The following is a 16,017-nucleotide window of genomic DNA, read 5'->3' as shown; positions in this document are numbered from 1 at the left end:
ACCTCCCAGGCCCAAGTGATCCTCCCACCTCAGCCTCCTGAGTAGCTCAGATCACAGGCGTGTGTCGCCATGTCTGGCTAATTTCTTTGGTATTTTTTGTAGAGATAGGGTTTCACCATGTTGCCCAGGGTGGTGTCAAACTCCTGGGCTCAAGTGGTCCTCCCTCCTCGGCCTCCCAAATTGCTGAGATTACAGGCATCAGCCACTGCGCCTGACTGTTGAAATTATGTGCCAACTGAAAAAGCGGATTTCGGGAGTGGCCTCAATTTGATGAGTAATTGTTCCTTCCCGTGAGTGATTCTCTTCTTTCCTTTTTTCAATTGAATACATCATAGGTCAAATCAGAAGAAGTCTTTGATGAGTGGGTATCGAAACTTCGCCATCACAGAATGTATCGTCAGAATGAAATTGCCATGTTTCCACATGAAGCTAATCACTTTTTCTCAGGGTCCACTGTCACAGACTCTGCATCTGGGGTGTTTGACTCCATTTCAAGTAGGAAGGTAATGAGTGTTTTGCCAATAATGAATCTGAGAACGGGGTGGCTTTGTTTCGTGGAGTCCTATCTTGGGAGCTGATTCCGAAGAAGGAAAGGTTTTCAGGGACAAGCAGGTAGGCTTGGGGTGGTATTTAATTAGTCTGTTTGCCCACTGAGTCAGAAGCAAGACCAGATGAGCATCTATTATTTGGGGGGGACAGTGACTGAAGAATAAGGAGGAATTTAGCATCTCTGAATGAACTAGCTTTGTCCTGACTGGTTTGAGTTTGGTTTCCTTTTCTGGTTGTAAACTACAGTAGGTATGCATGTAGCTATGCAGGATTGCAAAATAGTTCCAAACATTTATATTATTGTTTTGGTGTTATTATTAATATGTGATAAAAGAAGAAAATAAGGTCCACCATTCAAGCATGCCATATCATAGCATGGTATGGCCAAACCAGGGTGATAGTCAGAGGTCTTAGTACTTAGCTAGAAGCTTCTTCCTCATTATAGGCAAATGGTGTCCATTAGTGACTAACCCACTCTGTTATCCTTTACCTTAACATGTCCCTGCTCGGCTCTGTTTCCATTTACAATGTGCTTTTGTCATCTGTGGAACAGCGTAGCAGTATATCAAAGCAGAATTTATTTCAAACTGGAAGCAATGTATCATTTTCTTGCGGTGGTGAGACACGAGTTCCATTATGGTTACAGTCTTCAGAGGACATGGAAAAATGCTCCAAAGGTAGAGTGACTTGAAACCTCTGCTTTCTGTCGTGGCTATTAGATGATACTGGTTTGGTGTTTACACTTCAGATGCATTTGTGTCCTTCCCCGTTGCTTGTCCACATTCCCTTCCATATTTTGCTTGTAAAGGTTGTACCCATCATCAACAAGAGACACTCTCCTTGCAGATCTTTGCATCTTCACCTGGCTGTACATGCAGACAGGTTTCTTCTTCTGTTCCTTCAGTATTGATGCCTGATACTGATGCCTGATTTCCACATGGGCCTCTAAGTCAGTCTCCAAGGGCAGAGTCTGACACACACCCAAGATTGAGAATCATTGTGCTAGAGGTGAGGGGGTGATCAGATGGAGATCTTCACGACTTAGGTGTTCTCTACCCTGACTGCACGTTAGAATCACCCAGAGGACTTTTAAAATGCAGTAATACCCATTCCCAGTCCTCTGTCTCAAATCGTCTCTTTAAATTGGTCTGAGGTAGGGCCCTGGTATCACTAATTTTCCAAAGTTCCCCAAGTGATTTTGATAAGGCGCCTGCCATAAGGAAGCTCAGCATTCTCAACCTTAATTAGCCAAGACCGACTTAGGGAACTAAAAACCAAAAAGATCCACAGCGGGATTGGGAGTGCTCTGATTGAATTGTCTGGGGGTGGGATTTAGGCATATATAATTTAGAAGATTTCTCCAATTGATTTAAAAGTGTAGCCATGATTGAGAACCACTGTTAGAGAAAGATACAAGAGGCAGCCTTGAAAATTGCATTATCTCTTGTTGAATCTAGGTAGTATCACCCTTGGGACCATGTAGGCTTTGCCCCTCCAATAAACATCACTCATGAGCTTTACCGAGTGACAGCTTGTCAAAGCAGTCGCTGGAGCCTTGTCTCTGGAGCAGCAGCGTCCACCCGGGAACTTATCAGAAATGCACATTTTCAGGCTCAACCCGGATGTACTGAATCAAAAACTAGGGGTAGAGCCCAGTGAGCTATGGTTTAACAAGGTCTCCAGGTGATCCTGATGATATCAAAGTGTGAGAGCCTCTAGCCTAAGGCATTTGGGCCTGTATTCTTTAGCAGAAACATCCATCAGCATCCAGCGAACAGCAAATTATGGACTATCTTTTGGGTTAGCGACTGGGATCTGGTTGGAGAGTCCTCTTATGTCCGCTCAGGTCCATCTGCAGAGGCTCATTATGATCCTCAGGCAGGTCCGTGATTGATAAAGTTTTCCTTAGAGACTGGTACAACTTTCATTTTAGTGTTATTAATGTGCATTAGGTCCTGACAAGTGGATAGCATCAGCATATTACTACAGGATTAAACTTAATGATGATGATGATGATGGCTGATTTATTTAGTTTTTACTCTATGCCAAACACTCTTCTAAGAACTCTGCAATATCAACTCATTTAATCCTCACAACTGTCTTGTGATCTACATGTATAATTATCCCCATCTTTGTGATGAGGAAGCTGAGGCATGCAGTTTTGCAGTTTTCTCAATAGTTACAGTTCATTAAGTGGATTCAAACTGAGGCAGCCTGCTTCTCAAGATTCGTGCCCTTAACCACTAGAGTCTACAGCCTTTCCTGTAAAAAGGGAAGTAAAATTTCCGATCCTTACAGATGAAAAAAGAAAATCAACCACAGATAAATAAGGAAAAGTAGCTGGCATGGGGACAGCACAGTGATCCCTCTTGCTAGTGGACCATTGTGAGCACTGTCCCCTTTTCCCCCACAGACCTGGCGCACTGTCATGCCTACCTGGTAGAAATGAGCCAGCTCCTGCAAAGCATGGATGTCCTGCATCGGACATACTCGGCACCAGCTATCAACGCCATCCAGGTGAGCCCGACCCCTCTTCTGTTGACATTCTGGCCCTCTTCTGCTTTCCTTTCTCCTCCCAGCCTTTCACTAACAGTGGGATGCTGTGGTCAGTTGCTTCAGCCAAAGTCAAGGGGATGGAGGTAGTCACCTTGCTATGCATTTATCCTTGTCGGTTTGGTGGACTTTACTGTCTGTGCTCTCTTTCCTGTTTTGAAACAAAGGGTGGAGCTTTTGAAAGTCCCAAAAAGGAAAAAAGACCACAAAGGAGGTGGCGGTCCAGAGCTATTGGCAAAGATGCTAAAGGAACACTACAGGTAACCATGGCTTCCCCCGACAGACTGGTTTCTTCATTGGCCCTGCTCTGCGTGCCATGTGCCGGGAGCTGCCTTGCCTCAGCTAGGAGAATAGATGAGTGAATATTCTGTAGTTGTTCTTTCCAATGTACTCTGCAGAGAGATGAATTGAATCGCTTAGACTGTCTGGGTGCTAGGATATGCACATAATGGATCGTGGGCAAGGGAGATAATATTTTCTAAGGGAAAAAGGGTGTGAGGTTGCAGGGACTGCTGCCATTTCTAGGGCTTTTGGTTTCCCCATCTTCACTGTTGAGCCTGCCTGTGCTCTTCCCTGCTTGTGTTTGTGCCTTGTTTTGTGGCTGCAGTTACTCTGTGCTCTGACCTGTGTCTTCTGCTGATGCTCCATGGATTTGTCATCCCTCTAAGCCCACAGGCATGATTCGCTGGGCACAGGACATGGTGTAGATTCTCCTTGGTCTCTTATCTCCAAACTCCCAGTCCCTCATCCAGGATTCACTGTGTCATGCATGCGAGGAGCTTTCCCAGTGCACAGCTAAGCCACAGGCCAAGATTTACAGCTTAACGGTTGCATATTAAATTGCAACATTTTTAGAATCAACATAAATCTCAAGCTTCTGGTTAGGTCACCTGATACACTCTTGTATACTCTTTGGTTCAGAGTAGTTTATGGACTGAAGATAAGCACTTTGGAAGTAAAGAAGGTCCGTGTACAGATGAAGGTCATTTGTTTTGTAGAAGCCCTAGGTACAAAGGAAAGCATTTTAAACCTATCCATTACTAACCGCCTGGATCCATGGATGATTATTGCCATGAGGAAGGAATTGAGTATAAATGAGAACGCCTGGCAGCTTTAGCTGTCATTTTCAACCTAAAGCTTTAATGCTTCTATCATTTCCAAAAGAATATGTGATTTCTCACCCATTTTTAGCTCACAAGAAGCAAGTTGCTGTGGAAAGTGTTGTCCTGACTTCTCATTTTTAAAAATAAGTTATCACTCAGTAGAAAGACCTACCTATAAAATGTTTTCTGTTACTATATTTCAATCTTAGAATCAAGTAAATATTCTAAGCAATCTGCATCTGAAAAGAAATATCTCCCTTTGGTGTTACTTCAGGTCCCCAAACCTTTTTCTGGCCCAGTAAGACTACACTCCTCCAATCCTAATTTGTCAACACTAGATTTTGGAGAAGAGAAAAATTATTCTGATGGCTCTGAAACCTCATCAGAGTTTTCTAAAATGCAAGAAGATCTGTGTCATATTGCCCATAAAGGTAAATGAGTTTTCTTTCTTCCTAGTGTGTTTGATGAAAATGTTGAATGCATATCTGAATGTGAGATGTCCTTAGAGAGGGTATCTTAGTTGGTTCATTTTCTGCTCTATTAAGATTTAGGGAAACCTAATTTTTATTTTATTTCCCTGGTAGTGGAGAATGTATTGGCAAGAACTGTCTTTTTAACCTTGTAGGGGAGAGAGTTAGTACTTTCAAAGCTGAGCAGTTCATGTGATGCTGATGGGAGTGTAAATTGGTAATTTTCTGGAGGGCAATATGATATTATTTTCCCACTATTTTAAAAATCTGCCTATCTAGCAATTCCACTTTGAATAATTCATTGTAGGAATTAACTTAGAATTTATCCAAACAAAGTATCCATTTTGCATTGTCACATCAAAAATTAGAAATAGGTATTCAACATCATTAGCCATTAGGAAAATGCAAATTAAAGCCATGATGAGATATCACTACACACCTATTAGAAGAGCCAAAGTTAAAAGAAAATATAGTATCAAATGCTGGTGAAAATGCATATAAATTTAATCTATCATACATTTCTTGTAGCTATGTAAAATGGTGTAGCCACTCTGGAAAACAGTTTGGCAGTGTTGTATAAAACTAAACATGCATTTACCATGCAACCTAACACTCATTTCTGAGCATTTGTTCCAGATAAATGAAAATTTTTGTCCACACACAAATCTATACCCATGTTCAGAGCAAGTTTATTTGTATTGGCCAAAGACTGGAAACAAACTCAAGTGGTTTTCAACAGACGAATGGTTAAACAAACTGTGGTACATCCATACAATCGAATACTACTCAGCAATACCAAGGAACAAACTATTGATATACATAGCAACTTGGATGGATCTCAAGGACATTACGCCGAGAGAAAAGAGCCAATCTCAAAACATTACATAGTATAGGTGTATTACTCCATGTTCATGCTGCTGATAAAGACATACCCGAGACTGGGTAATTTATAAAGAGTTCCATGTGACTGGGGAGGCCTCACAATCATGGCAGATGACAAAAAGCTTGTCTTACGTGGTGGCAGGCAAGAGAGAATTAAAGCTCAGTGAAAAGGGAAACCCCTTATAAAACCATCAGATCTCATAAGACGTGTTCACTACCACAAGAACAGTTTGGGGAAAACCGCCCCCATGATTCAATTGTCTTTCACTGAGTCCCTCCCATAACACATGGGAATTATGGGAGCTACAATTCAAGATAAGATTTGGGTGGGGACACAGCCAAACCATATCCATAGGGTTCCACTTACATAAATATTTTGAAATGATATAATTATGGAGATGAAGGAAGTAAAGGGGAGTGTGATTATAAAGGGGTAGCACAAGGGATCTTGTAGTGATGAAAAGTTCCGTGTCCTGGTTGTGGTGCTGGTTACAGGAATGTGGACATGTGATAAAATTGCATTTACTCATACCCACACACATATAAACGGATCAGTGCATGTAAATCTGGCGAAATCTGAATAAAGTCTGTAGATTATACTAATGTCAACTCCCACATTTTTATATTGTATCATAGATGTGTAAGGCGTAACTACTGGGAAAAACTGGGTATAGGGTATGTGGGACTTTACTGTTTTTGCAACTACCTATAAGTCAATAATGATTTCAAAATAAAAGGTTAAAAAAATAAAAATAATCTAAATGCCAAACAATAGAAAATTGAATTTTTTCAAAAATGTAATAGAATATTCACTACTGCTAATAATGATAGCTACTTAACATCGAGCATATAACTGTCGTGTCAGGTATTTGCTAATTACTTTACATGCATTATTTTAATTCTAGCTGTAGCCTGTGAAGTAGGTATCGTTGTGATCTCCATTGCATAAATAAGAAACTTGAGACTTAGACAAAATAACAGCTTCCTGAGGGTCACATGGTTATAAAGCAGCCAACATGAGACTTGAATTCTCACCTGTTTGACCCCAGAGTCCGTATTCCTTACCTGGTATTTCTCTGCTCTTACAGATGGAGTGGCCAGGATTATTTTTTATAGACATAGAAAGATGTCCTCAGCATAAAATGTAAAGTAAAAATGTAAGATTACAAAGCAATATATAGATATGATTCTATTTCGAGCATATATAGGTATACTAAAAAGTCTGGAAGGATATATACCAACATTTTAGTGATGGAGGCTGGAGTTATAAGTTCTTATTTATCTTTCTGCTTAACTTTGTTTTCAATTTTCATGTATTATTTCTTAAAGAGAAAATGGATTTAAAATGTTTCAGTGGGAGGGCAGTGTGTAATGTGGGAAGATAAAAGATATTCTCTCTATTGCCTTCCTTTCCTACTTCATATTTTTCTTTCGTACATTACTGATTATTTCAGCTCTCTCTTCCCTTACATGTTGGATATGAGGTGGGTTATAAGGAAACCATTTCATCCTTTATACAGATTGCTACCTTGAACGCTTGTCCTAATTACCGTTAGAATGTTGCCAGTATTTTGCTGTGCTATTGTACAGTCCATCTGTGAAATGGCAAGAGTTACCTGGCCCACCCTTAAAGGCTCTTCAAAGAATTTGAAGAATTTAAATGATCAGCTGCATTTAGGGCATCTTAAGTTTTGTGGGAGGAAATTCCTATAAAACATTGTTACTTTTTAATAATATGAACTTTAAAAAAAATGAGAAGATAATGCCTCCCTACACAGAGGAAATGTCCTGAGTTTCACCTACATTGAAGAAGCTGCCTCCTCAGTGGGACAAAGGTCGCCATATTGAGTGGATCCATTGATCCAGTCCTCCTGCAGAGGCCTCCACCTTGTTGAAAGTCTGTAATGGGCCCCAGCCAGCAGTTCTGTCTTTCCCACTTTGTGAAAACCTGCTGGCTGCAGAGCTGCCACATACCTAGCCTGGGCCAAGGTTTGTCCTGGAGAAAGGTCCAACGCAGTTATTCAACAGTCGTCTGAGCCCTGTGGGCTTACAGACAGCAAATTCCACAGGGAGCCTAACAAGCTGTTTCATTCCTGTGGTTTTACAGTACACTTGCAGAGATGGAAAGATCTTCCTTTTCCTGGTTCAGGGAGTCTCTTACACAGATGGTAATTTGGGGGCCTCAGAGAATAAAGACAGCTCTCAGGTTTGTGCTAAGTCCTGTGACCTTGCATGCCTTCTCACTTCCATACATTCAGACTCGAAGCATCTTGACCTTTCTTCTTTTTAAACCTCATTTTGTTACTGACAGTATCTGTTGTACTTTCTCAACTGCATCACTATTCTGTTGACTACAATTCCAAAGCAGCTGAACTAAAGGCAAGAATCCCAGTGATGTATCATAGTCTCTGTGACCTTCAACTTGTTAAATGCATCTGAATTCTCCTGGTTTTGTAGATCAGATGGTAGGGAACCAATATACACCCATCCTAGTTTTGAAGTCCTTATTCTATATTATAGACTGTGAGTTTGATTTTTATGGCATATTGTTGAACCAGTTGTTGGCTTATGTTTCTGTCTTTGTGTGGATGTTCACACACATAGAAGCAGAGAATGAAATGTATTGAAACCTAAAAGTCTTAAGTAATTTTTGTTGCATGTATTAGTTTTTACGTTTCCCAAAATAATTTTATGGATCGCTTTGCGCATACAGTACTTCTAAAAATGAAACAAAAACTTCATGATTAAAAATGTTTGGAAAACACTGCTGACTGTGGTCTCCTTTTGGATTTACATAAGAATAGTAAATAATAAAGGCCCTGAGAAGTCCTGCAGCAAACAACAACAACAACAAAAAAATCTGTTGGCTTTGTTTAACTCAGTGACTTTCAATGTTATTTGGGAATCTTCCCCCCATTCCCAACAGCTATTAACATCCTGGAATTTAAGTTTCTGAGAAACATACTTTAAGAAACAATGTAAATAATAAGCCTTTTTTGGAGCTCCCTCTATACTGGCTAAGTAGGCCACCTCTGTTACTGACTAGCTGTGGAACTTCGACTTCATTTATTAACCTCTCTGGCCCTTGATAACCTGTTAAATGTCATATAGTAGTTGTCCTGACTCTTTTGATTCTCAAATTCTGTAGTTACTTTCTTTGATTATTTTACACTGAATAGAAAGAGTCCATACTATTGCTTATTGTTACAAGAAGGTTTTCTGAGAGAGTGGTCTGTTAGCAGAAACAGAAATGACCAAACTTGGTGAGTAGATTTAGGATGGCAAAGCAAGGAACAAGACAGGACTAGGGTCAGGTGTTCCAAATGGAAGTGGATATCTGTGTTCTCTGACTTGGAAGGGAAGCAAATGATGTTTTAGGGACACTTTTCCTACAAGTGAAGGAAATCATTATTCACAAATGTGAAAGCTAAATAGAACAAAATCAAAACTGTATTTACCTATTCTTTTCTTCCTGGATTCTTTCTCTGTGTTTGAGTAGTAATTATTGAGTGGTCATTTTATGAACCATTTTCAGCTTATGGAAGCATTGAATAAAAAAGCCAATTGTGTTACAATGATACCTCTTTCATAGATCAAAAAGCTAAAAGAGATATATGACTCAACAAAAAAAAGCCAAATAATTTATTGTTCATAAATTAGAATTCAGCATAAATGTGCTGAGCAATTAGATTCATAAGTAGGATCATTTAGTAAAGTTACCTAATGTATCTAAATCAATTCAGATGGAATATGGGTTAAAAAGTATTGTGAAATCATGGGCATCCTGTGAGGTTTGAAACTTCTGCAGATTACAGAAGATCAGAGTTTCCCAGATATATTAGGAATGTTAACATTTTAAAGAAAATTCACCTAAAATTTGATTTCCAATTAAAAAGGGGGGAAAATGAGTCTTACTATTTGTTAGGTGCTCTGTGATAGTAGGTTTTCTCCTTGCTTAAAGCACTCCTCAGATGTGCCCATTATCTACATGTACAGATGTAGAAACCAAGGATTTGTCCTAAATATAAATGGCAGCTGCAACTAAGTGTTAGAGGTAGGATTTAACTTCTGGCTGGCCTTATTAGAGAATTTCTTTCTCCTGTACCACACTGCTTTCTAGAGCGGTGCCCATGACATTCATAACTGTTTTCTCCAAGATCTTATTCTTTCCTGATGCCGAGAAACTGCTAAAGAAGGAGCATATTAAGAAGTAGAGCTCAGATAAATTGAGTCCAACTCTCCTTCAGTATTGACTCTCACTATCCAAACATTCCATCTATTATAGTCTCACCATACTAACTCAATAAAAGAACAGCTTGGAAACCTTAGAAACAGAAAGGTAGTGACCATGAAGAGTCACTTGTACGATGCTTATGATGTTCCAGTCTGTAGATGCAACTTAAGACTTCTTATAATCAAAGACTCAGCCTGTGCCTGCCTCTCGTAGTCCAGAAAGGGTATCTGAGAAGTGGCTAATGACAGTTTGGGACAGAGATAAATAAACATAGATGCCACAGTTGCCTTCCGATATTTGAACACCTAATGAAAGAGGAAATACCTCCTGTTTGACAGTGAAGAGACACTGAGGCAAATGTCTTAGCAGCAGGGAGGACTTTCTGAGTCCCAGAGCACAATGTACCATTTTAGGAGATAGCAAGTGCTCTGACAAGCATGAGCCAACAGAGCATTTGGCAGGGAAGCTGGAGATGTGAAGAGTTGTTCATGTTGTGGGTAGGTGGCTTTGATAATCTATGAGGTCCTTCATACCTCCGAGCAGCTAAGAGTTTCTGTGTGGCTTTATTTATTGTCAGGTAACCATAGATGTGATGCACTCATTTGAATCTTCTATTTTTTAAAGCTGTTTATTTGTCTTTAGTAAGCTTAGATTCATGTTAGAAATAAGTAAGAAAACACTCCTGTCACAGAGAGTGTTCCTGACTTTTGGGATCCTGTGTCTTAATTAATGTAAATGTGGGGTCTCTCATGAGCAACCTCTGATCGTTGCCCTGTGTGTGGCAAATCGTTAGGTGGCTGTGAATGACTATTTTAACGTCCTGAGTGGGCCTTAATAATCATTTAAGAAATTTAGTACACGGGGATCTAGTCTTCCAAACCCTTTTTTTCAGATGATTTAGGAAGCGTTTTATACCTTACAATAAAATATAATGACTATATGAGTTTCTTTCTGCTTATCTTACACCTGCTGCAATCTTGTCAACTGTACCTTTTGAACCAAATATTGTATATTCTGCCAGTTTTTAAAATTTATATAGGACTCTTCTCATTTGGTGGAAAGCCTTGCTTTTCTGTGAGTCACCTGGAAGCCAGAGGAATTGATTTGGAAAAGTGGCAGCCAGCTGAGTGCCACATTTATTTTATTTGGAGCAATAAACAAGACAGGGGAGAGGTAGCTCCCCAGGGGATCCACTGAGATGGCCATGGGCATCCTGTGTGTGTGGCAGGCAGGGGAGAGGCATAGTGCCTATCTAATAGGACATAGGATGTAGTCCGTAACTGTGTGGCTTCTGCTCTCCTCCTGTGGCTGTTCTCCTATAACTCCATAGATTCTGGCCAACCCCTCATTCCTAGAATTTCTACCCTGTGTGCAGTTACTTACAAGCTTTGTCCTGGCAAAAGATTAAAGCGTCCTCTAGAGCTGCTGCCAACATTTCAAGAGACTGCAGTCACCATCACTTTCATCCTCATGCATCTCCTTCATTGGTATCACTATGATTATTGCAGTAACACTTGTTATGTATTACATACCATGCATTGTGTTATGTGCTTTACCTGCATTCTCTCTCTCATTCAATCCTCATGACAACCATTTAAAGTAAAAGTTATTATTATCCCCATTTACAAATGTGGAAACTGGAGTTCAGGCACATCATTTACTCATCCAAGGTCATGGAGTGAATAGATGATGGAGTAGGGAAGAATCCAGGGCTGGTGGTGGAACCCCAGCTGTTGGTCACTCTATTGTCCTGCCTATTTTGCTCAATTAAATTGTTTAAAGCAAAGAGCTAAGTGTGTTTCATAGGCATTGTTAGAAAATTTTAGTTCCATTTGACCCCCATTTTCTCTTGGCAGAGGCAGCGCCATTGTGTGTGTGTGTGTGTGTGTGTGTACACAAATTGTAACTTTGTTAAGATGTCTCATGTCCATCACTAAATGCCACAACCTCAGACAAGTTCAGCAACAACATATAGAGAGGTTTAGTTGTCCTCTTTGCTATTAAATGAAGTAAGTCAATAATGCCTATTTAGTTTCTGTGTTACTAAATAGGCCACTCTTGAATAACAATACCTCTAAAAATGCAGCCCTGTGGAATTCAGTAATGTGCTAGGTCATTTGAGAAGACATCTGTCTGAGTCTCTTCCGTCTTCCTGCTCTTCTAAAACAGAATATAATCAAGGAGATTGGAAAGATAATATTGAAATGTGATAGCCACGATCAGTAATTTAGAAAACAGCTTCCTCATCCCTAGGAAGTAATTTGTACATGATGTGATCAAAACCTAATGAATAATGATTTTTTTTTTTTTTTTTTGGCTGTATGTGTTAATGTTTTTTAAAACTTCAGTTCAGGCATTGGAGGCCATAGTGGCTAAGCCCTCATTGTACCTGAGTGCTCACTCAGGAACAGAGTAGCTGAATGCCAGGGTTAGAGCTGGGGTGTTCTGGGTCCTGCAGCTGGAAGGGCTAACAAGCAAGGAGGTAGACAATAAGACCTTGTTTTGAAACAAGTACAAACTTACAGAAAAGTTGCAAGAATTATACAGAGAACTTCTGTATACCTTTTACCCAAATACTTCATTTTAAATATTTGCCACATTTATTTTATCACTCTCTCTCTACATGCACACTTTCACTTTTCGGAACCATTTGAGAGTAGGATTCATACATCATGTTGTTCTTCATGGCTTTATACTTTAGTATATAAAATAGGAATACTCTGTTATATAACCCCAGTATAGTAATCAAATTCAGGAAATACAGCATTGAAACAATTTTATCTATTCTACCTTCCATATTCAAATGCTGTCAGTTATCCCAATAATGCCTTTAGTATCATGTTGCCCCTTGAGTCAATTTCATTGTCATTCCTCTTTTGCCTCCTTTAATTGGGAACAGTTCCTCAGCCTTTCTTTCTGTTTCATAAAATTGACACTTCTGAATAGTATAGGCCAACTTTTAAAAATAAAATGCTTCTCATTCTGGGGTTGTCTGATGTTTCCTCATGATCAAATTCAGATTACATAGCCTTGGCTGGTATGCACCAAAGGAGATGTTGTATCTTTTTCAGCGTACCTTACCTGGAGGCACATGGTCCACCTGAGTCTCACTGATAGCTAATTTTAATCACTTGATTAAGGTGCTGTCTAATTTTTCTGCTGCAGTGTTAACATTTCCCCTGAAAAACCAATAAGCTTTGTTTTTAACCCTTTCCAGTCTTTGGGGATACAAACAAAACAAAACACAGATCATTGAGGATCCAGAAGCAAAGTCCAAGCATCAAAATATCTTGATGATAAGTCATAAAGTCATGAGACGTTATAGTGGATAGGGGCCTTAGAATTGCCAGATGTGTGTGAATGCGAGTTAGTTTTAATAGACTTAATTTTTTTCGAGCAATTTTAGGTCCACAGCAAAATTGAACCAAAAGTGCAGAGCTTTTATAAGCCCCCTGCTCCCATGTAGGCACAGTGCCCCTGCCATCAGCATCCCACACCAGAGTACTGCATCTTTTACAGTCGATGAACCTACGTGGACACATCATCATCCAGAGGCCTTAGTTTACATTAGAGTGTTTTACATGGCAAATGTGTTTTTTAAAAGTCAGGGTAGAGTGTGCATTTGCTACACTCAAAATATTCAGGGCTGTTACTTTGCTTATTTCTTTTATAAGAGATAGTTTTTTTTCTGTATTTTGTTTTAATTATGCCTCCTTATTCCTTTTTATAATGATTATATCTCTATAGTTTACTTCACTTTAAGGTCAGCTTTTAATATCATGTCAACGGAGAGAGAGAAACTGAAGCAGCTGATGGAGCAGGATGCCTCCTCCTCCCCATCTGCTCAGGTCATTGGTCTGAAGAATGCCCTGTCATCTGTAAGTTACATGTCTGCATCCAGGAATGCCTGAGATGTGTCCAGGCTCATGAATGTTTTGTAATTTCTATTTCCATGGTTGTGTTGAAAATTCAGGAGAAAACCAAATTATCCGAATTATATTCTAACCTTTCATCAGATCTGTTTATTTGAAACATCAAAACTTAACCTATCCAAATCTTAATAGCTAGTATTTTATTAAGCGATACCTTCTTTAAGTTTGGTTTCCTCTGACTGATCTAAATTTTTTTGTTTCTCTAACATTTTTATTGTACGTTTTTGTGTGTATGTGTGCATGTCTTACAAACATTTTTCTGTTAATGCATACAAAATCTGACAGTTTGGAGGAAATTTTATTGGCGTGAGAAGCCACAAGTTTAGCCTTACTTTCCAGATGACGGGTGGCAGAGTGAAATTTCCAGTTCATGCTCTTACCTTCTCTATTGCAAAGCACTGATCCTGTTTACTACTCTTTGAAAGACATGAGAGCTATTTTGTTTGATTGGATAGTACAAGACATCATTTAGCTTCCCCCCCCGGCCCCACCTACTGTGGCTACAAAGAGATGAGTCACATGAAAGTGCCTGTCAGGCAATCACTATACCTTCATAGTAACAGGAAAATCACTGACAGGGTCCCAAATGATTCTCAGCCATTCTGTCTCTCATTCTCTCTCCTTTTTTCATCAGTTTCAATTAATTCCTCAGAATAGTTAGGCTCCGTTAAAGTGCCATGTCCTACCTCGATTTGAATAAAGTTATCTGGTTTTTTTTTTTTTTTCCCTACATCTATTAGGAGGCTAGAGAACTTTTGAAATATCATGCTGATTTGGTTTTACTCTTTTCCTGTACTTTGGAATTCCTACTTTAGAAAAAGAAAGAATGTGTGCACATATGAAATCACCATTTGAAGCAATACTGAATTTTCTATTTCAGGTCACGTAGGGGAGATGAATTTTAGGATCTTGTAACCAGAAGCCAACACAGGCATTGAGAGAACTAGAAAATGTTGATTCCTATTTTCTATTCATCGTATTGCTAAGAAAAGTGATGCTCTTGATATAATGTTAGTGATAAATCCTTTGCCAGTAGCACGTATAGTTGTTGTAGAATATGTAAGGAATATTCACTCATGGACCAAGTATGCTATCTTCAAAAGAAATTAAAAATAACATTGGCTTGCTCCATATATAAAAAGAGTCTTAATGTTGTCTTAAGGTGACAGATAGAATCACCCCCTTTTTGTTGTAGCAGACAGCCATACACTGGGTGCCATTTTGGTTTGAGAGAAGCAGAAGCAAAGTGTTTTTGGTTTTTTTCCCTGAGTTTCTTATTGTTCCCATTAAGCTAGCTTTTAGTGTATTCACAAAAGGTACCTCTGATGGGCTTCCAAGGCCCCTCACCCGTAATCTTCCTCTCCCTGCTTCCTCCCACAGAAGCCTGGCCTCATCTTGTCAATCTGCCTGTCTGGCCACTGAGACCTATTTGGCTGTGGTATCCTAGGCCAAGGCTGTTCTCACCTTCACTAAGGAATTCATTCTCACCCATATTCATGATTTTGGAAACTTCGGATAAAACTGAATGATCCTTTCTTTCCTTTTTGGCTTGGATTCACAATTGGGTTTAAGACTTGCTTTTTGAAAATACAACTTTTAGAACCATATAAGAGCTATCAGAATGGGTATGTCGGTGCTGTATGTACAGTGTTGCTATATTTTCTTCTTCTGCCTGTGGCTTACAAAGGAAAGAAAAACTAATAAAATAGCACAATTTTCAGGCTGTACTAAGATTCTAGCCTCCGTACCACTGACATATTGGCCAGAATAAAGTGAGTGCTCCAGAGAGATTGTTACATGTGGTTGTGTGAGCTTAGCTCTTGTACAGTGCTTCTTAAGTGGTCCTCAAGGATTTTCAAATAACCCATATGTTCTGCGGGGACTGAAAAATAAAGCCAGCATCCCTGCTGGAGATCCAGGTAGAGGATTAGGCAGTGCCACATCCTTCTGTGCTTTCAGCAGGTCAGTCCTGCAGGCCCTGGTGGATGGAAAAGGCTCAGAGCTTCTTAGAAAACAGTCAGGAACACAGACACAGGCTGAATCTGCGTGCAAGCGCCCATGGAGCTGATCCTGTGAGTGTCTGGAAAGACAGTCAGGAGAACTTAACCCCTTCCACAGACAGACCATTGGAGAACAGTTGGTCATGAAGTGCACAGGAGTATCAGCGTGAAAGAAACAGCTTCCTTTACCTTTCAGTCACTTTCCTCCTAGTTGACAGGTTGAGATAAGGAATGGGCCCTGCCCAGGGAAATACAAAGGAGGCCTGGGGTAGTCTCAGATGTGCTTTTCATCTC

At 39.7% G+C, this 16,017-nt stretch overlaps 1 protein-coding gene across 7 annotated transcripts in view; it reads left to right on the top strand.

The window, feature by feature from the left end:
- Positions 1–16,017, top strand: part of OSBPL3 (oxysterol binding protein like 3) — a 183,546-nt gene that overhangs the window by 111,044 nt on the left and 56,485 nt on the right. For 4 of the 7 annotated variants that reach the window (XM_033194113.1, XM_033194110.1, XM_033194112.1 and 1 more), the window contains 6 exons: positions 336–503; positions 1,103–1,226; positions 2,963–3,066; positions 3,270–3,362; positions 4,480–4,636; positions 13,539–13,669. In XM_033194113.1, coding sequence (XP_033050004.1) covers positions 336–503; positions 1,103–1,226; positions 2,963–3,066; positions 3,270–3,362; positions 4,480–4,636; positions 13,539–13,669 — 777 coding nt within the window. The remainder of the gene's footprint in view (positions 1–335; positions 504–1,102; positions 1,227–2,962; positions 3,067–3,269; positions 3,363–4,479; positions 4,637–13,538; positions 13,670–16,017) is intronic. The other 3 variants (XM_033194114.1, XM_033194111.1, XM_033194115.1) reach the window with 2 other exon arrangements.

The sequence above is a fragment of the Trachypithecus francoisi genome, unplaced genomic scaffold, assembly GCF_009764315.1.
Source record: "Trachypithecus francoisi isolate TF-2019V2 unplaced genomic scaffold, Tfra_2.0 Lachesis_group4, whole genome shotgun sequence".
Classification (NCBI taxonomy): Eukaryota; Metazoa; Chordata; class Mammalia; order Primates; family Cercopithecidae; genus Trachypithecus; species Trachypithecus francoisi.
The sequence above is the reverse complement of the archived record's forward strand: the minus strand, read 5'-3'. Positions and strand labels throughout refer to the sequence as shown.